General features: G+C 35.0%; 1 protein-coding gene across 1 annotated transcript in view; it reads right to left on the minus strand.

The window, feature by feature from the left end:
- The window catches only part of LRRIQ1 (leucine rich repeats and IQ motif containing 1), a 182,739-nt gene that overhangs the window by 107,495 nt on the left and 48,755 nt on the right, over positions 1-26,489 (minus strand). The window contains exons 12-13 of the mRNA XM_060113615.1: positions 23,554-23,627; positions 20,159-20,252 (exon numbers count right to left, since the gene is read on the minus strand). Coding sequence (XP_059969598.1) covers positions 20,159-20,252; positions 23,554-23,627 — 168 coding nt within the window. The remainder of the gene's footprint in view (positions 1-20,158; positions 20,253-23,553; positions 23,628-26,489) is intronic.

Raw genomic sequence — 26,489 nt, forward strand, 5'->3', positions numbered from 1 at the left:
TGGGTATGGTGATGACTTTTTATATACAATACAAAATACACATCTAAATTATTAATGAGCTGAATTTCATTAAAATTAAAAATTCCTGCTCCTAGGGACATTGTCAAGTAAATGAGATGATAAGTCATACACTGGGAGAAAGTGTTTGCAAAAGACATATCTGATAAATGACTGTCATCCAAAGTATGCAAAGAACGCTTAAAGCTCAATGATAAGAAAATGAATGTCTTGGTTAGAAAATGAGCCAAACTCCTTAAAAGACATCTCACCAAAAGAGATATAAATATGACAAATAAGCATTAATTAATGAATTGCAAATTATAACAACAATGAGATACTACTACTTACCTATTAAAATGTCCACAATCCAAAACACTGATAATGATGTGGAGAAATAGGAATACTCCTTAAGTGTTGGTGGTAATGAAAAATGGTAGAGACACTGTGGAAGATAGTTTGGTGGTTTCTTACAAAACTAAACATATTTTTATCATTTGATCTAGCAATCAGGTTCCTTGGTATTTACCCAAATGAACTGAAAATGTATGTCCACACAAAAACCTACCCACACATGTTTATAGCCGTTTTATTTGTATCAGCCAGAACTTGAAAGCAACCAAGATGTCCTTCAGTAGGTAACTGATAAATAAACTGTGATACATCCATACAATGCAATATTATTTAGCATTAAAAAGAAATGAGCTATCCAGCCATGAACAAAAATAGAGGAAACTTAAATGCATATTACTAATTGGAAAAAGCCAATCTGAAAAGGCTGTATGTTGTATGGTTCCAACTGTTACATTCTGGAAAAAAAGCAAAACTATGGAGACAAAAAGATTAATGGTTGCTAGGGGTTAAAGTAGAGGGAAGGATAAAAAGGCAAAGCATAGAGGATTTTTAGAACAGTAAAACGATTCCATATAATACCACACGGTGGATGCATGCCATTGCACATTTTTCAAAACCCATAGAATGTAGAACACCAAGAGTGAACTCCTATGTAAAACTATGGAATTTGGGTGATAATGATGTGTCAATGTAGGTTCACTGATTGTTAAAAGTGTACTGCTTTGGGGTTTCCCTGGTGGCGCAGTGGTTGAGAGTCCGCCTGCCAATGCAGGGGACACGGGTTCGTGCCCCGACCCAGGAGGATCCCACATGCCGTGGAGTGGCTGGGCCCGTGAGCCATGGACGCTGAGCCTGCACATCCGGAGCCTGTGCTCCACAGCAGGAGAGGCCACAACAGTGAGAGGCCCGCATACCACAAAAAAAAAAAAAAAAGTGTACTGCTTTAGTGTGGGTATTTACAGGGAGGGGGGCTGTACATGTGTGGGGACCGGGGGTATGTGGGAATTCTCTGTACTTTCTGCTCAATTTTGCTGTTAACCTAAAATTGCTCTAAGAAATAAAATTTATTAATTAAAAAACAAACAGTTCCTAAACACTAAATGAAGGATGGGAGGGTAAGATTCCTAAAATACTAAGAGTTAAGAAGACAAAGCCCTAACAACAGTTATTCCTTTTACCTAGACTGTATAGTCAGGATTGGTATATCTATTTATGCCAACACAGTTGTAAAATATAATTTTAATTATTTTTTAATGGAGGAAGTGGTCCATTAAGGCAAAAATGCATAGGGCCAACCAAGATCATAATGCATCCCTGTGTAGAGTTATGATCTTGGTAGCCTTGGTATTAAATAAAATAATCATCAGAGAGGTACAAATACAAATACGTTTCAGTGAAACAAAATAGAGGAGTACCACAGTTTTTCAGTTACTGAGGACACAGTTGACTAGCTCTTTACACCCTTCCACCACTTCAGAAATGATGCTTTTTTTTTCTTACAGATATTTAATAAGGAAAGAGAGAAAGGATTAGATTTGGTTCTTCAGGGTAATTATCAGATGTTTTACAATGTTAAGAAGCAGACAAAAGCTTAATGGTTTGCTAATAAAGAGTTAAAGCTATTAAGAAAATTTGAGCCCATATATTTTGAAGTTTTTAGGAGGCTTGAAGCTAGAAATGCTTGCCAAATCAAAAACTACCTACCATGTTTACCACAAAGGGTTAAATAAATGGCATATATTGTTTTTCTGCTTAGATTCATTTTAAGATATGGTTTGAAAGCAGGATGTTACATTAAGATAATATCTATTCTACAGATTCAGTGCAATCCCTATCAAACTACCACTGGCATTTTTCACAGAACTAGAACAAAAAACTTCACAATTTGTATGGAAACACAAAAGACCCCGAATAGCCAAAGCAATCTTGAGAACGAAAAATGGAGCTGGAGGAATCAGGCCCCCTGACTTCAGACTATACTACAAAGCTACAGTAATCAAGACAGTATGGCACTGGCACAAAAACAGAAAGATAGATCAATGGAACAGGATAGAAAGCCCAGAGATAAACCCACGTACATATGGTCACCTTATCTTTGATAAAGGAGGCAGGAATGCACAGTGGAGAAAGGACAGTCTCTTCAATAAGTGGTGCTGGGAAAACTGGACAGGGACATGTAAAAGTATGAGATTAGATCACTCCCTAACACCATACACAAAAATAAGCTCAAAATGGATTAAAGACCTAAATGTAAGGCCAGACACTATCAATCTCTTAGAGGAAAACATAGGCAGAACACTCTATGACATAAATCACAGCAAGATCCTTTTTGACCCACCTCCTAGAGAAATGGAAATAAAGACAAAAATAAACACATGGGACCTAATGAAACTTAAAAGCTTTTGCACAACAAAGGAAACCATAAACAAGACCAAAAGACAACTCTTAGAATTGGAGAAAATATTTGCAAATGAAGCAACTGACAAAGGATTAATCTCCAAAATTTATAAGCAGCTCATGCAGCTCAATAACAAAAAAAAAAAAAACCCAATCCAAAAATGGGCAGAAGACCTAAATAGACATTTCTCCACAGAAGATATACAGACTGCTAACAAACACATGAAAGGATGCTCAACATCTTTACTCATTAGAGAAATGCAAATCAAAACTACAATGAGATATCATCTCACACCAGTCAGAATGGCCATCATCAAAAAATCTAGAAACAATAAATGCTGGAGAGGGTGTGGAAAAAAGGGAACACTCTTGCACTGCTGGTGGGAATGTGAATTGGTACAGCCACTATGGAGAACGGTATGGAGGTTCCTTAAAAAACTACAAATAGAACTACCATATGACCCAGCAATCCCACTACTGCGCATATACCCTGAGAAAACCATAATTCAAAAAGAGACATGTACCAAAATGTTCATAGCAGCCCTATTTACAATAGCCCGGAGATGGAAACAACCTAAGTGTCCCTCATCGGATGAATGGGTAAAGAAGATGTGGCACATATATACAATGGAATATTACTCAGCCATAAAAAGAAACGAAATTGAGCTATTTGTAATGAGGTGGATGGACCTAGAGTCTGTCATACAGAGTGAAGTAAGTCAGAAAGAGAAAGACAAATACTGTATGCTGACACATATATATGGAATTTAAGAAAAAAAAAAGTCATGAAGAACATAGGGGTAAGACAGGAATAAAGACACAGACCTTCTAGAGAATGGACTTGAGGATATGGGAGGGGGAAGGGTAAGCTGTGACAAAGTGAAAGAGCGGCATGGACATATATACACTACCAAACGTAAGGTAGATAGTTAGTGGGAAGCAGCCGCATAGCACAGGGAGATCAGCTCGGTGCTTTGTGACCGCTTGGAGGGGTGGGATAGGGAGGGTGGGAGGGAGACGCAAAAGGGAGGGGATATGGGAACATATGTATATGTATAACTGATTAAATTTGTTATAAAGCAAAAAAATAAAAATAAAAAAATAAAAGACAAAAAAAAAAAAGATAATATCTATTCATCACAGGTGATGAGGTAATCAGAGGTGTTCAGCCCAGAGGTACAATATTAAATATAACATGAAATCTTTAACTGAGGCTCTCATCAAAGCAAGGAAATATTCCACCCTACCAAATAATTTATTACAGTACTAAGGAAGCTACACTGTATTCTAAATCTTTATCAAAATACCCAGTGTCAAGGTTTCTTTAAGACATGATTGTAATGTCAAAATAACTTATTTAGTTATAATTATAAAATGCCAGGTATGAAATAATGATTTTTGAGATGCGATAATAAAGGGTATTGAAAGTTAAGACTGCATTGGTGTTCATCCAGCTTAAAAAAGATGCTCTAATTCTATTACTGGTCCTGTTTCTTCAAAGTAAATTTCCTACATTGTAGAAGATCAAATAAAAACTTTAATAACTTGATGGAAATAGTTCTTGAGAATAGCCAACAGTTCTAATTCTTTGGGTACCAAGCAAATTTCTACCCGGTACCTTGGTCTCCAGAGTGGACCTGACTAGCAGAAGGAATGACGTGCGCCAGTGACAGGCTCTAATGTTTGAAAAAGGTATGTCATATAAGGAAAATTAATAAAGCATATTACCTTATTATAAGTTGGATTTCTTAGCAGTTAGGTAAAACTGATTTTCTTTTCTTCTAGTGTATAACCATTTCAGTAAGCTTTTGTGTGTACAAAACTTTTTACCAGGATGGTGGACCCACAGTGGTAGTGCAGATGCAGTAACACCTATGAGACACTCTTGAGTGGTCATCTTTCAGGTCTCAGTTTGGCTAAATTGAGGAGGTGTCAGCAAAAGGAAGGCAATGCTCATGTTGCTAACATGAGAACCTCAGGGTCCAACACATCTATACTTTGTGTTAGTCACTCTCAAAATTCATTGAGATGAGGGCTTCCCTGGTGGTGCAGTGGTTGGGAGTCCACCTGCCGATGCAGGGGACACGGGTTCGTGCCCCGGGCCGGGAGGATCCCACATGCCGCGGAGCGGCTGGGCCCGTGAGCCATGGCCGCTGAGCCTGCGCGTCCGGAGCCTGTGCTCCGCAACGGGAGAGGCCACAACAGTGAGAGGCCCGCATACCGAAAAAAAAAAAATTCATTGAGATGAGAATTCAAGCTAGATCCCTATGTGTGCCTCCAGCCCTGAAGGGTAGTGTTTCTGAAAAGATTTTCCTTGAACTACTGTATCAGTGGTACTTGGGGTGCTTTTTAAAATGCAGAGTCTTCAGCTACACATAGACCTCTACTGGCAGGTTCAGGGAAGTCTGTATTTTTAAAACATAGTCTTTCTTGTGCACCTTAAAGTGTAAAACCACTACATTGGGAAGAAAATAGACCTCAGCACGTTATGCTAAAATCAGACATGATCGGGTTTAAAGTTAAAAAAAAAAAAAAAGGAACAAAAAAAAAAACTCTTAAAGAAACTCTGAAATTCAAATCATTTGCAAATTGTCCTAAATTTTAAAAAAAGGCTTGCATGGAAACTTATACCATAGTCTATATATCAATGATATCAGAAGAATTTGCTAAAATAAGGGATACTGTGGTCCTGGGCAGTTACATTCCAATGATATGTCACTGATTAACATTGCCATTGGCTTTATATAAATGTTGTGAACTTTTTAAAGTAAACTATTCCTGTAACTCTAAAATTAGAGAGTACATACCAAATAAATAAAGAAATCAGCTTTCTACTCAGAAATAATTGATGGTTGGAATAAAGAGCCATTTTAACCAAATAATCTAATATAATCCAAGAGGCAAAAATATAAGAATTTGCTTTATCAGATTAAGGAACAGATCAATGTTTTACCACAAACATTTTACCTAATAAAAAAAGGCTTATGCTCCAGACAACCAAAGTAATGAAAAATAATTTCAAAGGTAATACAGGACATTAGAATTCTTTCTAGGTGTTGCAAGTGGCATCATGTGGAAGCTGTTGAGATGTTAATTGACACGGATCAGCAAAATGATAGTTTTATCATCAAATGCTATAGTTTGGACATGGTTATTGATATAGATATCATCAAGTATAATATTTTAGCTACACACAATAATTCTAGAGAATCTGGGTCAACAGTGTTTGAATTTTACATTTGGCATATTTTGATATTACACTCATCACCTTTACATTAAAAGTTCCCAGTTTATTTTAGTCACAATATTTTAAACTTCTTTGGATGTAAAAATTTAGTTTGCTTGGATCTTCAAGAATACAACAGTATCTTCAAATTTGTGAACCACATAATAAATATTCAGATTGAAGTTGGTGTTTCACTTAAACATTTTTTTCTTAAGTCTTTTTTTTAAGGAACAATAGTCAGATTTGTATAAGTTAGCAGTGCATGAATTGGCCTTAAATTCAAATGCAGCCTTATAAAGAGCCTATGATAAATATATTAGAAAGCACTGTAACAAGTTGATTCATGTTCAGAATGAAGTATAAGGACACTGTGAGATCTCAGCCTTAGTTTTTCCAGCTGGGCTCCTCCTAGTCAAGGGCTGAATCAATATTTCATTTAGTGAAAACTTCCTGGTGAATATTCTGCCACTTAAGAAGCTCTATTAATCATTAATGAATGAAACACATTCCCAAAGGAAATTCCAAACTGAGTCTGTGGATTAAGTTTTAAAAAGAGATTTCTTTTAGTACATCAGTTTTGTTCGTGTTATCACTGGCTAGACATGAAAGTAAGAAGCCAATTGGGAAAATCTATAACTAATCCCTTCGTTGGTATCAAGGGGTTATGTAAAGTTCATTGGAACATACTGGTTAAAGTCTGAGTTGATCCTTTCATTAACAAATCCATATTTTATAGATTACTAGATTTTAACCTCTTTAGATAAATGAATTTCTTCTTAAAATTATGGAAGCTGTATTAGAGCAACTGATCTAAGTGAAATTTGATAGGTAAAATTTTCAAGTTGCTATTAGTCCAGTCCATAAAAGTTAAATTAAACATAGAAATTGTAATAGCTAAATAATTGTATATATAAATACTACCTATTCTCTTTCAGTATTGATTATTTCTAATTAAATATTTTCTTTAAAACTATAAAGTATATATACTTTGTAATAAAATGTGAATGTTTATCTTTATATATGTATTACAGTGTTATAGCAAAAGATTTTACAAGAAGCACATTTTATTCAATAAAATAGTGCTTATGCTTTCTACAAACAAAATAATGAAAAATAAATAAATTAAAAGGTTACTCAGGACATAGGTTTGTTTCTAGTTGTTGCAACTTGCAACATGGCAGCTGTTCAGATAGTAAGTGATACCAGATCAGCAAGAGAATTCATGTCCTATTTGCCCAACACCTAACAGAAAAACCATTGCCCCCCAAAGAACTTGCTCTGAATAATGGGCACAGCTGCTATTTTTGTTTGTCACTGTATGCCAACTATATAACTTGTTCTATAGAATTACTTGGGAAAATATCTCTCTAGAAACAACCCATCAGACATTTTCATTATAAATAATATCACCTGCTAAGCAGTCTTTCAGACGTTACACTCTTCTTTTTGTATGGGAAATTTCACTCTAAGATCTAGTTCCTAGAAATGAGGACCCAAAACTTGGGGGATTAGTGCTTTAAATCTCAATGTAAGAGAAGCACAGCCCTAGAATGTGAGCTAGTGCATCTGGATGGGGACCTTGACTGCTTCTATTCCAGAAAAGGGAGTCCTTCACCAAGCTGGTAAGAAGTCTAGAAACATATCTAGGTGGCCTTTTCACATATGCACAAAAAATCTTCAAATAGTTTTAATTTCTGATCACCTTATGATTTGACATTAACTAATAGTTGATATTTCCTATAATAACTTGTCCTAATATCAGCTTCTCAGGAAACTTGGAGAATATGATAAATACTATGGTTCCCTAGGAGTCTGAGGACTCCAATTTTAGAATTCCAGATATTGATAATTACTGCAAATCAGCAATAACATAAACTTTCAATTTATAGAAAATAACATTTTCAATCACTAAAATAAAATTGAATAAATTCAATAGAAAAATTAGAGGGGCTGAAACATACATTTTTTTCAAGCTTTTACACATTATAATGTAATTAAATTCAGTAGTGTATTCCTCCAATAAATAATTTTGGGTGTCTACTAAACACAAGGCATACAAGGACTCTAAACTATAAGGATCTGTACAATAATCTGGGGTCACTTCTACTACATAATTTTAGCCTTTTTTTTTTTTTTTTTTTTTTTTGCGGTACGCGGGCCTCTCACTGTTGTGGCCTCTCCCGTTGCAGAGCACAGGCTCCGGACGTGCAGGCTCAGCGGCCATGGCTCACGGGCCCAGCCGTTCCGCGGCATGTGTGATCTTCCCGGCCCGGGGCACGAACCCGTGTCCCCTGCATCGGCAGGCGGACTCTCAACCACTGCGCCACCAGGGAAGCCCAATTTTAGCCATTTTTTAATGCTTGGATTTTCATTTAATTTGGCTACTTTCCCCTAATTTCTTGTCACTTTTCTACTAAAAACAAGTTTCCCCAAATACTATTTTCATTTTCGTACAACTATTCAAATTTTCTCTATAGCTCCTTAAAAATAATGGCTAGCATTATCAAGTATGCTTTCTGACAGGCACTACTATAAAGTGCTGTCATGTGGTAACATATTTATTCCTCATAGAGACTCTTGGTATGCTCTGATACTCGTGTTCTTCTCTATTTTTCCCAGGGTTTTTTTGCAGTTAATTTGGCCATGTGACTAGTTACAGTTAATATAGTATGAGAGAAGTGATCACTGCCACTTTTGAGGGCAGAGTGGTTAAATGTCAATTGTTTTCCTGGTGGTCATTTTCCCCACCACAATCTACTACCTAAAAATGTGAGGTTATGTTGAAGTTATGTGACACAAAGTCACGAAATGAAAGCAGCCTGAGTTTCTGAGTCTGCTTAGATTAGACAGGCCAAACTCACATCAGAAATAATGTAAACAAACAAACAAAAACCTTCTAATGTATTAAACCGCACAGATTTCTGAGTTTGTTGCTGTGTGGTATAACCTATACTACCCTAATGAATAGATCCTATGAGAAAGGTACTATTATTATACCCATTTTACAGATGAAGGAAGATACGTAGCAAGATTAAATAACTTGAGCAAGGCAAACAACCAGTAAGTGGTGGAACTAGATATGCACCTGAGCAGTTTACTCACAAGGCCCATGTATATATTCACTATGCTACAGTCCCTTTCCATGACCACAGGATAAAGGAGACTTTTTATCCTCGCATATGAAACCCTTTACAATCTGGCAGTAATACAACATATAAAACCGCAGAGTACAATGTTTAAATTCTAGGCTTCAGAACTCAAATTCCACTCCTGACACTTACTTCATAACTGGGTAAGTCACAGGGTATCTAAGCTTCAGTAAATACTCTGTAAAATGAGAATGATAATTACAGAACCTAACTCAGCTGCTATGAAATGAAGGAATATATATAGGTACTTAGCCCACTCTCTGACACACTGTAAGCATAAGTACTTGATTTCTTACTTCTTTACAATGGTATTCCCACTATACCCACTTTACCTGAATAGACTGGTCTTCTAACAGAGCCTAACTTCACCCTTCACATTCCCTCCTTTTTTGGATATTTCCTCCATCAGAAGTGCTTTCTTTTCTTTTAATTTGGTTTTCCTTTTTTTAAAAATTTTATTTTATTTATTTAGTTTTTGGCCACGTCGTGCAGCATGTAGGATTTAGTTTCCCGACAAGGGATTGAACCCGTGCCCCCTGCATTGAGAGAGCAGAGTCTTAACCACTGGACCACCAGGGAAGTCCCTGATTTTCAGTCTTACCAAACTTTTGAGGTTTAACTCAAAGTTTGCCTCTTCAGCGCAGGCAGTTTTCCCTGGTCACACTAAATTAAGATAATATTTTCAAATTTCTAAAGCATATCTCTTGCCTACAATAATCATCTGACACATATTTTATTAGGTACTAAAATCTAAGAGTTAGGAGCACATATTCTGGAGCTCGACTGCATGGATTTGAATCCTTGGTCTTTGACTTGCTAGCTGTATGAAACTGGGCAGGCTACTTAGCCTTTTAGGAACTCAGTTTTCTTAAGTATAAAATGGGGACACTAGGTTGCTATTTCATCAGGTATATTGTGAGGATTAAATGAGAATGATGAGAATGGTGTTGGGCACAAAGTCAATGCTGTTTCAGTGTTTGTTACCATTAGTTTTCATGGTTATCATTTTTGCATAATTTTCTATCCCTAACAAGATTATAAAAATGACTTGAGGGCCTCCCTGGTGGCGCAGTGGTTAAGAAGTCCGCCTGCCGATGCAGGGGATACGGGTTCGTGCCCCGGTCTGGGAGGATCCCATATGCCGCGGAGCGGCTGGGCCCGTGAGCCATGGCCGCTGGGCCTGCGCATCCGGAGCCTGTGCTCCGCAACGGGAGAGGCCACAACAGTGAGAGGCCCGCATACCGCAAAAAAGAAAAAAAAAAAAATGACTTGAAATCATGGGTTACATTGAATTTCTCTTATAATATCTAACATGTTAGGACACTTGTTGCATATAGAAGGCACACACTAAATACTTGGTGACTGAATAAGAACCCATATATAGTCTGGTAGGCCTAGTAATAGAAAATAATAGATTTTTGTGTGCTTACCGTGTTCTAGGAATTGTTATCAACAAGATATGTGTATTATCCCATTCAAATCTAATGGCTATACCATAAGATAGGTACCATTCTTATCCTCATTTTACTAATGAAGATTCAAAGACATAGAAAAGTTAAGTTACTTGCCCAGGATCACAAAACACGGGGCAGGAGGAAGATGTCCTTGTTTAAGAACACAATGATTTCCAAACGTTAGTGCACACTGAATCACACAAAGGGCTTGATAAAACACAGATTACTGGGAATCACCTGCTAGCTTCTGATTCAGTGGATCTGGACAGGGTCCAAGATTTTGCATTTCTAACAGGTTTCCAAGTGATGATGAAGCTGCTGGTCTGGGGGATATACCTTTAAGAGCCACTGCACTGGGTTATACTCTTTCCTCCATGCTATACAGCTTAAATTGAACTTAGAAACAGATGTTTCTAAACTAGAGGTTGACAGGTTCTGTTCTAAAACATGTGGAAACATACCAGGTTTCCCTAAAAAACACTGTAACATTAGAAATTTATGTGGAAACTGAGCTTTAAAGAAAAAAGAAAGAAATCTAGATTTTCTGGCAAAAAGATAACTCTTCGGTGATACTCATCAATGAGTAGCAAATCACACAGGTGTTTGACTTGGTGTAAAAATGCTGCTGTTTTCTTAACTAAATGTCAATTAACAAATTCAAGAAACCAAAACATCTAGAAAGAGAATGTCACAGGTTTGCAGTGACCTTAGACAAGGGAGGGAACAGCGACTACTCCCTAGACTCTCTTATCTTTTTCTACAGGTGGATTAAGTCAGATAAAGGAATTTTAAACATAATCAAATCAGATCATTGGTTCTTCTGTAAGATATCTTATATTCCTCTGAAGTACTCAGAAAAACAAGGATCTTCCTGGCTATGGCCACACATCACAGGGAAACCAAATCAGGGGGAAGAGTCAACTGCTTCTGCCCCTAGGACTGGATGTCACAACAAACTTTTTTTCAGTTATTCATTTCTCCCTGTCTATATTTTACTCATAACTTATTTTAACTACCTGGTCAAATTGATAAGACTTGCTGACTTGATCCAAACTTAAGATCCTGAAATAGATTTTCTTACATGAATTTTAGTAAATGGTTGCCTTTCCCTACACTTAGCATGTTGCCAAACACACCTTGCTAAATTAGGCTACAAGCCCTGTCCATTTTGGCTTGCTCTGTCTTGATGTATCTATGACCTGATATGATACAAATGTCAAATGTACAATAAATCATATTAAACCATCTAACAAATGCATGCTGTTGGACATAAAAAGAGATAAGACTTCAGGCCATAAATATCACCAGTACTAGAAAATTCCAAAGTGGATATATACAAAGTTTTTCAGTATACTGGAATTTAATTCACCTAGACCTGGTAAATGAGTCTGAGGATGTGTGAGAGAAAAACCACTTAAAGGGCTTCCCTGGTGGCGCAGTGGTTGAGAGTCCACCTGCCGATGCAGGGGACACGGGTTCGTGCCCTGGTCCGGGAGGATCCCACATGCCATGGAGTGGCTGGACCCATGAGCCATGGCCGCTGAGCCTGCGCGTCCAGAGCCTGTGCTCCGCAACGGGAGAGGCCACAACAGTGAGAGGCCCGTGTACAGCAAAAAATAAAAAATAAAAATAAATAAATAAATAAATAAAATTTAAAAAACACTTAAAGCCAAGGGAAAGAACAAGTGCGAAGCAAAAGGCAGAAAAATTACAAGAACTCACATGAGCATGGGAATAATTCTCATCAGCCAAAGTTGAAAGGATACATATAAGAGACATTGGGCAGAATGCTCAGAAAGTTGGTGCCATAGTAGTGGGGCTAAATTAGCACTAGTCTGAAGATTTCTTTGAGACTTCCCTAACAGAACTTAAAAGGAAGTTTTGAAAGTATCTCACTAATTCCAAGTAATGTAGCTATTGCATGTGAGAAGCAAAATATATGTTATTTAAAGGAAAAAAAAATTAAGAAATCAACAAGTATAAAATTTTAAATGTCCAGACTACAACCAAAATTGACTGGGCATGCAAGAAGTAGGAAAATATGACCAAGAATCATTTAAAAAATCAATAATATTAGACCTCAAAATGATAGAGATGATGAAATTAACAGACAAGGATGTAAAAACAGCTATTATAAATATTATCCATATGTTCAAGGTGATTCAGGAAATATGACCATGATTAGGAGAGAAACTGTAAATGTTAAAAAATAAAGGAAACGTCTCAAAATGAATATCATAATATCTGATCTGAACTGAAAAACAGTCTAGATGGGATTAACAGAAGAGTAGCTATACAGCAGGAAAATATCAGATAATTTGAAGACATAGCAATAACTAGTAAGACTGAAATACAGGCAGAATAAAAGTATAATAAATATAAGAACAGAGCAATAGCAACTTCTGGGATATATCAAGTGGTCTAATACTGATGAAGTTAGAGTCCTAGTAGGATAAGATAGAACAAAATATTTGAAAATTCCTAGCCAACAATTTTCAAAATTTTATAGAAACTATAAATCCACTGTATCTGAGAGGTTCAGTAAATCCTAAACATGGGTCGACCTAGAGATTATAATATTAAGTGAAGTAAGTCAGACAAAGAAAGATAAATATCATATGATATCACTTATATGTGGAATAAGAAAATGATACAAATGAACTTATTTACAACACAGAAATAGACTCACAGACCTAGAAGACAAACTTATGGTTCCCAAAGAAGAAAGACAAGGGGAAGGTATAAATTAGGAGTTTGGGATTAATAGGTACACATTACTATGTATAAAGTAGATAAACATTAAGGACTTACTGTATAAGAAAGGGAACTATATTCAATAACTTGTAATAACGCATAATAGAAAAAACTCTGAAAAGAATACACACACTCACACATAACTGAATCACTTTGCTGTACACCTGCAACTAACACAAAATGGTAAATTAACTATACATTAATTTTTAAAAACTTAAGCCAATAAAAACTAAAAAATCCTAAGCAGAGTAAATCTATATAAAAGCAACCAAAGCACATTATAATCAAATTGCTGAAGACCACTGATGAAGAGAAAACCTTAAAAGTACTCAGAGACAGAGGAATGAAGACATGAATGTTCATAGACTTCTCATCAGAAAGAGTGAAAGTTATAAGACAGTGGAGAGACATTTTTAAACAATTGGAAGAGGGGACTGACTACCCAGGGGCATAAGGTAATTTTTCAAGGTGATAAAAATGTTCAATAACTAGATTGTAGTGGTTTTTACACAATATTCATACTCATAAACTGATACTCAAAATTGATAAATTTTATTATATGTAAATTATTTCAAAAATGTGATTATAAAAAAGATGAAGCTTAACTTGGGGGAAATGGTGTTAGCATAATTTCAGAGTTTCAGATTAGAGAATTTTTTAAAAAACAAAATACATTAAAAAAAAATCACAGAGCAGAAGCAAGAAGAATTACAATCCTGCAGCCTGTGGAACAAAAACCAGATTCACAGAAAGAAAGACAAGATGAAAAGGCAGAGGGCTATATACCAGATGAAGGAACAATATAAAACCCCAGATAAACAACTAAATGAAGTGAAGATAGGCAACCTTCCAGAAAAAGAATTCAGAATAATGAGAGTGAAGATGATCCAGGACCTCAGAAAAAGAATGGAGGCAAAAATTGAGAGGACGCAAGAAATGTTTAACAAAGACCTAGAAGAAGTAAAGAAAAAACAAACAGAGATGAAAAATACAATAACTGAAATGAAAATTACACTACAAGGAATCAATAGCAGAATAACTGAGGCAGAAGAATGGATAAGTGACCTGGAAGACAGAATGGTGGAATTCACTGCTGTGGAACAGAACAAAGAAAAAAGAATGAAAAGAAATGAAGACAGCCTAAGAGACCTCTGGGACAACATTAAACACAACAACATTCACATTATAGGGGCCCCAGAAGGAGAAGAGGGAGAGAAAGGACCTGAGAAAATACTAGAAGAGATTATAGTCGAAAACTTCCTTAACATAGGAAAGGAAATAGCCACCCAGTCAAGGAAGTGCAGAGATTCCCATACAGGATAAACCCATGGAGAAACACTCCAAGACACATAGTAATCAAATTGGCAAAAATTAAAGACAAAGAAAAATTATTTAACACAGCAAGGGAAAAACAACAAATAACATACAAGGGAACTCCCATAAGGTTAACAGCTGATTCCTCAGCAGAAACTCTACAAACCAGAAGGGAGTGGCATGATATATCTAAAGTGATGAAAGGGAAGAACCTACCACCAAGATTACTCTACCAGGCAAGGATCTCATTCAGATACGATAGAGAAATCAAAAGCTTTACAGACAAGCAAAAGCTAAGAGAATTCACCACCACCAAACCAGCTCTACAGCAAATGCTAAAGGAATTCCTCTAAGTGGGAAACACAAGAGAAGAAAAGGACCTACAGAAACAAACCCAAAACAATTAAGAAAATGGTCATAGGAACATACATATCAGTAATTACCTTAAACGGGAATGGATTACATGCTCCAACCAAAAGACACAGGCTCGCAGAATGGATACAAAAAACAAGACCCATATATATGCTGTCGACAAGAGACCCACTTTAGACCTAGGGACACATACAGAATGAAAGTGAGGGGATGGAAAAAGATATTCCATGCAAATGGAAATCAAAAGAAAGCTGGAGTAGCAATACTCATGTCAGATAAAATAGATGTTAAAATAAAGAATGTTACAAGAGACAAGGAAGGAAACTGCATAATGATCAAGAGATGAATCCAAGAAGAAGTTATAACAATTATAAATATATATGCACCCAACATAGGAGCACCTCAATACTTAAGGAAACTGCTAACAGCTATAAAAGAGGAAATCAACAGTAACACAATAATAGTGGGGGCTTTAACACCTCAATTACACCAATGGGGAGATCATCCAAACAGAAAATTAATAAGGAAACAAAATCTTTAAATGATATAATAGATAAGATAGATTTAATTGATATTTATAGGACATTCCATCCAAAAACAACAGATTACACTTTCTTCTCAAGTGTGCATGGAACATTCTCCAGGATAGATCACATCTTGGGTCACAAATCAAGCCTCAGTACATTTAAGAAAACTGAAATCATATCAATTATCTTTTCTGACCACAACGCTATGAGATTAGAAATCAATTGCAGGGGGAAAAAAGTAAAAAACACAAACACATGGAGGGTAAATAATACATTACTAAATAACCAGGAGATCACCGAAGAAATCAAAGCAGAAATTTAAAAATACCTAGAGACAAATTACACTGAACACATGATGATCCGAAACCTATGGAATGAGTCAAAAGCAGTTCTAAGAGGGAAGTTTATGGCAATGCAACCCTACCTCAAGAAACAACAAATATCTCAAATAAACAAACTAACCTTACACTTAAAGGAACTAGAGAAAGAAGAACAAACAAAATGAAAAGTTAGTAAAAGGAAAGAAATCATAAAGATCAGAGCAGAAATAAATGAAATAGAAACAAAGAAGACAATAGCAAAAATCAATAAAACTAAATGCTGGTTCTTTGAGAAGATAAACAAAATTGATAAATCATTAGCGAGATTCATCAAGAAAAAGAGGGAGAGGACTCAAATCATAAAATTAGAAATGAAAAAGGAGAAGTTGCAACAGATACTGCAGAAATACAAAGCATCCTAAGAGACTACTACAAGTTACTCTATACCAATAAAATGGAAACCTGGAAGAAATGGACAAATTCGTAGAAAGGTATAACCTTCCCAGACTGAACCAGGAAGAAATAGAAAATATCAACAGACTAATCACAAGTAATGAAATTGAAACTGTGATTTAAAATCTTCCAAGAAACAAAAGTCCAGGACCACATGGCTTCACAGGTGAATTCTACCAAACATTTAGAGAAGAGCTAACACCCATCCTTCTCAAACACTTCCAAAAAACTGCAGAGGAAGGAACACTCCCAAACTCATTCTATGAGGACACCATCACCCTCATACCAAAACCAGACAAAGATACTACAAAAAAAGAAAATTACAGACCAATATCACTGATTAATATACATGTAAAAATGTAAAAAAAAACAAAAACAAAAAAAACCAGAATCCAACAACATATTAGAAGGATCATACACCATGATCAAGTAGGATTTATCTCAGGGATGCAAGGATTCTTCAGTATACACAAATCAATCAATGTGATACACCATATTAACAAATTGAAGAATAAAAACTATATGATCATCTCAATAGATGCAGAAAAAGCTTTTGACAAAATTCAACACCGATTTATGATAAAAACTCTCCAGAAAGTGGGCATAGAGGGAACCTACCTCAACATAATAAAGGCTATTTACAACAAACCCACAGCAAACATCATTTCAAGGGTGAAAAACTGAAAGCATTTCCTCCAAGATCAGGAACAAGACAAGACTGTCCACTCTCACCACTATTATTCAACATAGTTTTGGAAATCCTAGCCATGGCAATAAAGAAGAAAATGAAATAAAAGGAATATAAACTGGAAAAGAAGAAGTAAAACTGTCACTGCTTGCAGATGACATGATACTATATAGAGAGAATCCTAACGATGCCACCAGAAAACTACTAGAGCTAATCAATGAATTTGGTAAAGTAGCAGGATACAAAATTACTGCACAGAAATCTCTTGCATTCCTATACCCTAATGATGAAAAATCTGAAAGAGAAATTAAGGAAACAGTCCCATTTACCATTGCAACAAAAAGAATAAAATACCTAGGAATAAACCTACTTAGGGAGACAAAAGACCTGTATGCAGAAAACTATATGACACTGATGAATGAAATTAAAGATGATAAAAACAGATGGAGACATATACCATGTTCTTGGATTGGAAGAATCAATATTGTGAAAATGACTATACTACCCAAAGCAACCTACAGATTCAATGCAATCCCTACCAAATTACTAATGGCATTTTTTACAGAATTAGAACAAAAAATCTTAAAATTTGTATGGAGACACAAAAGACCCCGAATAGCCAAAGTGGTCTTGAGGGGAAAAAAAACGGAGCTGGAGGAATCAGACTACCTGACTTCAGACTATACTACAAAGCTACAGTAATCGAGACAATATGGTACTGGCACAAAAACAGAAATATAGATCAATGGAATAGCATAGAAAGCCCAGATATAAACCCATGCACCTACGGTCAACTTATCTATGACAAAGGAGGCAAGGAAATACAATGGAGAAAAGACAGTCTCTTCAATAAGTGGTGCTGGGAAAAATGGACAGCTACATGGAAAAGAATGGAATTAGAAAGCTCCCTAACACCATACAAAAAAATAAACTCAAAATGGATTAGAGACCTAAATGTAAGACCAGACACTATTAAACTCTTAGAGGAAAACATAGGAAGAACACTCTTTGACATAAATCACAGCAAGATCTTTTTTGATCCACCTCCTAGATTAATGGAAATAAAAACAAAAATAAACAAATAGGACCTAATGAAACTTAAAAGTTTTTGCACAGCAAAGGAAACCATAAACTAGACGAAAAGACAACCCTCAGAATGGGAGAAAATATTTGCAAATGAATCAATGGCAAAGGATTAATCTCCAAAATATATAAACAGCTCAAGCAGCTTGATATTAAAAAAACAAACAACCCAATTCAAAAATGGGCAGAAGACCTAAATAGATATTTCTCCAAAAATGACATACAGATGGCCAAGAAGCACATGAAAAGCTGCTCAACATCACTAATTATTAGAGAACTGCAAATCAAAACTGCAATGAGGAATCACCTCACACCAGTTCGAATGGGGATCATCAGAAAACCTACAAACAACAAATGCTGGAAAGCGTGTGAAGAAAAGGGAACCCTCTTGCACTGTTGGTGGGAATGTAAATTGATACAGCCACTATGGAGAACAGTATGGAGGGTCCTTAAAAAACTAAAAATAGAATTACCATATGACCCAACAATCCCACTACTGGGCATATACCCAGAGAAAACCATAATTCAAAAAGACACATGCACCCCTATGTTCATTGCAGCACTATTTACAATAGCCAGGACATGGAAACAACCTAAATGCCCATCGACAGATGAATGGATAAAGAAGATGTGGTACATATATACGATGGGGTATTAGCCATAAAATGGAATGAAATTGAGTCATTTGTAGAGACGTGGATGGATCTAGAGACTGTCATACAGAGTGAAATAAGTCTAAAGAGAAAAACAAGTATCGTATATTAACGCATGTATGTGGAACCTAGGAAAATGGTACAGATGAACCGGTTTGCAGGGCAGAAATGGAGACAAAGATGCAGAGAACAAACGTATGGACACCAAGGGGGGGAAGTGGCGGGGGGCGGGGGTGGTGGTGGGATGAATTGGGAGATTGGGATTGACATGTATACACTGATGTGTATAAAACTGATGACTAATAAGAACCTGCTGTAGAAAAAAATAAATTAAATTAAATTAAAAAAAAAAAAAACATCACGGGACTTCCCGGGTGGCTCAGTGGATAAGAATCCACCTGTTAATGCAAGGGACACGGGTTCAATCCTTGGTCTGGGAAGATCCCACATGCCATGGAGCAACTAAGCCCATGTGCCACAACTACTGAGCCCATGCATCACAACTACTGAATCCCGCACACCCAGAGCCCATGGTCTGCAACAAGAGAAGCCACTGCAAGGAGAAGCCCGTGCACTGCAACAAAGAGTAGTCCCCGCTTGCCGCAACTAGAGAAAGCCCACGGGCAGCAATAAAGACCCAATGCAGCCAAAAATTTTTAAAAATTAATTTTTTTTAAAAAAAGTTGAAAAAAAAATCACAAAATTTTTTTTCATTTACATCTAGGTACTGCAATATTCCAAATAGAGGCATGAATTCACATATACTTATAATACATACTTTAACAGACACCAACTTTCTCTTTTAAGAAAATAAAACAAAATCAAATTACTGGCAGAAAGGAAATAATTTTAAATAGCAAGCTATGGGATTTAGATGACTCAAAAAGTAATTCCCTGGGCTTCCCTGGTGGCGCAGTGGTTGAGAGACCACCTGCCGATGCAGGGGACACGGGTTCATGCCCCGGTCTGGGAAGATCCCGCATGCCGCGGAGCGGCTAGGCCCGTGAGCCATGGCCGCTGAGCCTGCGCGTCCCGAGCCTGTGCTCCGCAACGGGAGAGGCCACAAGAGTGAGAGGCCCGCGTACCGCAAAAAAAAAAAAAAAGTTATTCCCAGGAAATGTCTTTTCTATAAACACAAAACCTAAGTTGACATCATACTAAAAGTGTCACATAATCCATGGTATGGATCAAAATTATCATTTCAAATTTTCATTAGTTCATACATGTACAAAAATTATTTTAGGTAGAAGATAGTTTTTAAACTATTTTTACAAAACTGCTTTGTTTTGAATAACTTTTAAATTATTTTTTATTAACTTTTCCCAAGTAATTAGTATATACAGAACAATTTTCATCGAACTGTGTTCTCTGCAACTATAATAAAGTATGTACATAGGGTGCAACATTGTTTCTTTACCTCCAGTTTATTTCTTGAAGAAGTGGGTTTCCAGTGAGAGACAATTCATGGAGAGAAAAGCATGCATCAAACCACCTTAGGGCACTTGTAAGATCTATAGAAAATAAACAATAAAAATTATTATGAAAGTTATCACAGATAACGAAAAATAATCATAAATCAATGACCATTTTATTTATGGGTTAGCTATTAAAGAAAGGCAACAAAAATATTTATTTTGCAGAATATGATATGCTTTTAAAAGGAGCCCATATTAAGAACATAGACTCTGCTGTCAAAATACATATTTCTACCATTTAGCCACTGTGTGAATTTATGCAAATCATACAACTGCTTGATGATTCAGGTTCATCTCTATCTCATAGGATGAGGATTAAATGAGACAATGTATGTAAAGGGCTTAGAGCAGATTGTCCCAGATTGCAAATACAAAATCTAAAAAAGTAAAATAAAAAGTAATAAGATAGTGGTAAAATTGAACGTATGCCTAAACAGAATTATATTTATACTTTCAAAAGTAAAAATAGTAGGTCAATCTAGGATACATTAAGAGTAATTTATACCAGAATTACTCTCCCACAGAAAACAATCATAAAACTGAGCAATAAACATGAAGCACCTGTTCTTAAGCCTCACTCAGAGAAAAGGGAAACACAAATGGTGAGCTGACAATCACAATGGTTTTCTGCCTAAATACATTTTACCTTAGAGCAAGAAAGTGGAAACCAAGCAAAGAGGCTGTTTTGCTGAGTGAGGAGGCACAGTTTAGATGTGAAGCTGGAATTTATGGTGAAAAGTTCTGAGAAGAAACTGTGTGTGCATATGTTGGGGGGAGGAAATTGGGGGAAGAAGTCTATGTGAGGATTTGCCACAGGTCCTTGGAGTGCTAGGAGTTACAGGCAGGGGAACACTCTGAAAAACCTAGCAGAGATAACCTGCTATCAGGCTAAAAGCCGAATGATGACATTATAGTTCATGCAGCAGTGAAAGACATTGGAATTTCAGCCCCGTCAGATGAGACTCAACTGAATAGCTAAGAGATGCAGCTAAAATCCAGAAAGACCATGCATTAGGAGTGAAGACAATGCCCTGGGGTAGGGGCATGCACTGAGAGTTGAAAACTAAAATGACTTGTCCTAGGAGGGAGTGAAATTAAGGCTGACAGCAACAAAATTATCCACCACTACTTTAACTGCCGCCAGAATTACACTTAATATCCTTTAAAAGGAAGACAACAACAGCCAGACTCAGCAAACTGTACTACGAACAATGTTCAACATACAGTTAAAAATTATTGGACATAAAAAAATAGGAAAATATGACTTATCATTAAGAGAAAATCAGTTAATAGGGACACATCCCAACATAGGCAAAATGTAAATCAATTTTTTGACAAAGACATCAAAGTCATTCAATGGTGAAAATAGTTCGTTCAACAAATGTTGCTGGAACAGTTAACTAAATATCCATATTAAAAACTGAACTCATCCTCTACTTCAAACCTCTCATAAAAAATTACTTTGAGGTGGATCACAGACCTAAAAGTAAAAACTTAAAGTACAAGACTTCTTACTTTCTTACAAGAAAGTAAGAAAGCATAGAAAATCATCTCAATCTGGAGGTAGAAAAATATTACAAAGGATACAGAGAGCAAAAACTATTAAAAATAATAAAGTTTCACCAAAATTGAAAACTTCTGCTCATCTAAAGATATCATTAACAAAATTAATAGGTAAAAGAGGGACTGGGAGAAACATCCACAAAACATGTCTGACAAATAATTTCATCCAGAATATATAAAGAATTTATTCAAATCAATAAAAGGCAAATGACCAAATTTTTAAAATGGTAAGACACATGAATAGACACAAAAGAATATACAGAAATCATCAATAAATACATGCAAAGAGGTTCAATATCATTATCCATCAGGGAAATGCAAACTAAAACCATAATGAGATAACACAATGAAATACTAAAAACCCTGTAAGAATGGAGCGACTGGAACTCTTACACATCACTAGCGGGGAAATAAAATGTTACAACTATTTTGGAAAACAGTTTTAACAGTTTCTTATAAAGCTAAACATGCACCTACTCTATTATCCAGTAACTACACTCTAAACATTTACCCAAGGGAACTGAAAACATATGTTTACAAAAATATTTGTACAAGAATTTCCATAGGAACTTTGTAATCATAGTAGCCTCAAACAGCAAACAGTTAAAATATCAATAAACAGGATAATGGACAAAGTGTAATATATTTATACAAAGGACTATACTTCAGAAAAAAAAAGACTACCTATACAAACAACTGAACTGATGTGGTGGAATGTCACATGAATGCCAAGCAAATACTATTTGATCTCATTAATACAAAGATGTACAACAGTCAAATTTAACCTATGGTGACAAATTTAGAACTGTGATTGTCTCTATGAGGGGACTGGCTGAAAATGGGGATGGGGAAATTTGGGGGGAGGGACTGTTTAACCAAATCAATTCATCATTCTTTAATTTAATAAACTTTTAATGGATGTCTGGTTAGGAGTCAACAACTTAACACAAGTTTGTTTACTTATCTTCATTAGCCTATTCATTTCATAGGTAAAAAATATATGAATTTTAAATAAGAATTCTGACATTTCCCCAGGTTTACCAGAAAGATATGGAAGTAATATGATTTTAAAAGTGGAGAGAAATTTTGAATTAAATTATTTCACCACACATTTGAAGGAGTTTAGAATACACCGCACCTCAGTACGCCATTCTGGCATTTTGACTATTTTGAGTTAAAGGCACTTAAAAAAGAGCAGATGCAAGGGCCCTCTGACCTTCCTTCTTTTTCTTCAAAGCAGGAGATTAAATTCCTATGTGAAAGATATTCGACCTATACCAGAAGCAAAGGGACATTCTTGTCACAAGGACAGGAAGTCCAGGCCAAGAGATATGTATACAAACAAACCTGTTAAACTAGCCTTTGTTTCCTAGTCACTTTTCCATCCAATTAACTACCTTAGCCCAAGCCCCTCTGCCTCATCACATTTTCACAATTTACTACTCTTTGTCCAGCTCACTATGTAAGTTCAACTCTAATTGCTTCTTGGGGTCTTTATTTTCTTGTGAGAACTCCCATGTACATGTAAAAAAAAAAAAAAAAAACAATTAAAACTTGTATTCTCTTTTTCTGTTTATTTGACTTACATCAGTTTAATTCTCAGGCTTAGCCTGAGAAGGTAGAGGAAATTTTTCCTCCTCTACACCATTTTGTATAGATATGTTATTTGTAAATGCCATTAACTCATCTACCCAAAACAACGCCTTACCATACTTGGAACAGAAACTCAAAAGCCTATTATTTAAAAAACAATTATATATTACTATAAACTTACCAGAAAGACAATTGTTGCTGACATCTAGTTTTTCCAAAGAAACAAAATGAAAAAGTGGTATGATTTTTGTCAAGCTGAAAACCAAAATGGAATTTATAAAAATTTTAAATTGGAATGTTCTTAATATTATTGATGTAATTATATATTTATATGACACAATTATATAATGTTATAAGTTATAAATTTGGCAGAAATGTATAACTATATACAATTGCATTTTCACAATAGAATACAATAATATAATCTTTACTAACAGTACTTATTAAAAATGCAGTAATTATAAGATTTTAAGTATTTATTCTATAATGAAAGATTTATATTTATTTCTAAAGAGATGTTATCATGGAATTGCTAGTATCAATCATAATTATCATGAAGCTTAATGTGTACTTGGTATTTAAATAAAAATAAATGGGTTTTTTGTTGTTATTGTTTTGTTTTGTCTTTGCATATGGCCAAATTTACACAGAATTCATATTTTCTATGTATTTTTTTCTGGCTCAAACATTTAACAAACCATTAAGAGGTAAAAACATAAAAAATATGTATTTTTACTTTTTAGCAATATAACTTTAATTAGAGTCACTAGTTTTGTTTCTAATTTAAAAAAGGTTTCGTTTACTAGATTAAAAGTATTATAAGTTCTGTAAGTGCACAAGGTTACACTGGGGTTATTTTTAAATTGGAAATATGCATTTAAGGAACACATAATAGTAACTGTTTTCTATTGATAGAATAAACTTAAATTTGGCAGAAATATACTAATTTTTAAAATTAATACTCGTTATTAAAACAAGCATGTTCAAATTCTAATAATAATAAACTTTTCTACTACTTTTAAAAGTTTCTATCATTTTCTAAGATACAATTGTCATTAAGACCCCATATCCAAGCAAGGAACATAAGTGATACTGAAAATATTCACTGTATTGGTAACAAAAGCTATGAAGGGCAAATTAATTTTAGTTTGATTTACATTTCCAACTAAGACAAATTTACACTTACTTTGTTACATAATATCATATTACCCTAGCTATTTGGCAATAAAAATTAAGCTAGTTCATCTAAATCTTTAAACAAGATAAAATTTACTTTGTATAAAATATATTCTCATCACAAATGCAAAACTAATCTGAACTAATCCCCTCTATAAATGTTGAAGATACATATATGTTAAAAATATACTTCCACTAAATGAGTATTTCTGGTACAAAAAAAGTATGCATTAGTTTCCACTTCTACTTTCTTGGTTTTTTTATATTGTCCCTCCAGTTTACCTGGCAGAGATATTTACATCTTTATTTCTACCAACACCCTGTCACGGTAGGAAAAAAAAAGTACTATTATTCTAAGATCAGAAGCTAACAGGATAATACTGTGACTGGAAGCCTCATGGCACAAAGCCAACCCTTGTACTGACATTAACTCCTCTCCTGTATTATCCTGTTCTGCATTAGAAGAGAGACAGAAGATGCTACTGATGATAAAATAGACTAAATAAGGAGTCTGGAAGACCTCTCTGATTGTAGCCAATCCTAAGTACAATATTACTATTTACACTACCTATATAACACTGCTTCTTAAAAACAATTTCCAGGGGAAAAATCCAAGGTAATAAAAGAAAAAGTGATCAAATATTGGACATTACACTTGCATATACAGTTCATTATTTGTACACACACTCTTTAAGAAAAAATTTACTGAAATGTCACATGTACACTGAAAAAGAAACTTAAAACTTTGTCAATATGTAATTAGTGCGTTCAAGTCCTAGTTTTGTGACATTTCCTATTCAGGCATTCTAGATCATTACTACAAGTAAGAAATTTAAGTTATTTAAGTGAAAATATAATGATAATAAATGTATTTATTAAAAGAAAATTATTTCTTTTTTACCATTAGTATATTTCTAATGCTAAATCTTTACCCTCCTACTAAATGGATTTTGAAAGATTAATAGATAATGAGTTTTCTTTTTTCAGAATATCTCATGTTTTTAACCAATAGGTTATATGGCAATATTTGGTAACATATAGGTTATATGAAGACATTAACTAAAAATAACCAATAAAGTGTTAGAATTAAAAATAAAAATTCCCTTTGCAAAAATAAAGTATTTCATCAGGTGAAGAAATATTTGGTTTGACCACATATTTTTCATAATATCGAAATTTTGTCTTTTCAGATAACCATGCTTTTAGAATCATGTTCCTTTTTGGAAATTTTAATCAAGAAAACTGGCTATTTATTCACCATTAGGATGGTAGAAACCTAATAGTAGAATCGTTTTTATTTTAACCTCTAGAACTTTTCCTTTTACTGACATTCTGTGTATATTTTTTCTAAGAAAATTTAAACCAGAAAGACAAAGGACATTAGTGAAAACCTAATACCATTTGACCTTGTCACATTAGCCCTGGGCATAAAAAAGATATAAATTTCAAAGACGACAAAAAGCAAAAGATTTGTACAATGAGCAGCCAATGGGTAATAGTTTCCACTTTCTGCTCCTACTTAGAGTCTCACTGGAAGTAGAAAGGCTTATGAAGCTGGAAAGTCTTCCAGTTAGAACTCCGCTGAGAAAAACTTAAAACAGTCACATGTCCTAATGAAAATTTAAAACAGAAGTCAGGATGAAACACGTATTTCAAACAATATGTACTAAGTATCATTCTTTATATGTATTTCATTTGTTGGAAAAAAGCATATGGGCACATAATTTCTTCCTCGTGATGAAAGTATTTATTAAAAATTAAAAGAAAAACACATACAATTTAAAAGACATACCACACACAAATCCAAATATCACATTTATAAAATTCTTCTCAGGTTTTCAAAATGTATTGACATACATTTTCCTTTTGGGTAATCATTAAAATCCTATAAAATAGGTAAGGTAGGTGTTACCACCCCTTTTACAAGTGAAAAAACTGAGG

This window comes from Mesoplodon densirostris, chromosome 11, assembly GCF_025265405.1.
Source record: "Mesoplodon densirostris isolate mMesDen1 chromosome 11, mMesDen1 primary haplotype, whole genome shotgun sequence".
NCBI lineage: Eukaryota > Metazoa > Chordata > Mammalia > Artiodactyla > Ziphiidae > Mesoplodon > Mesoplodon densirostris.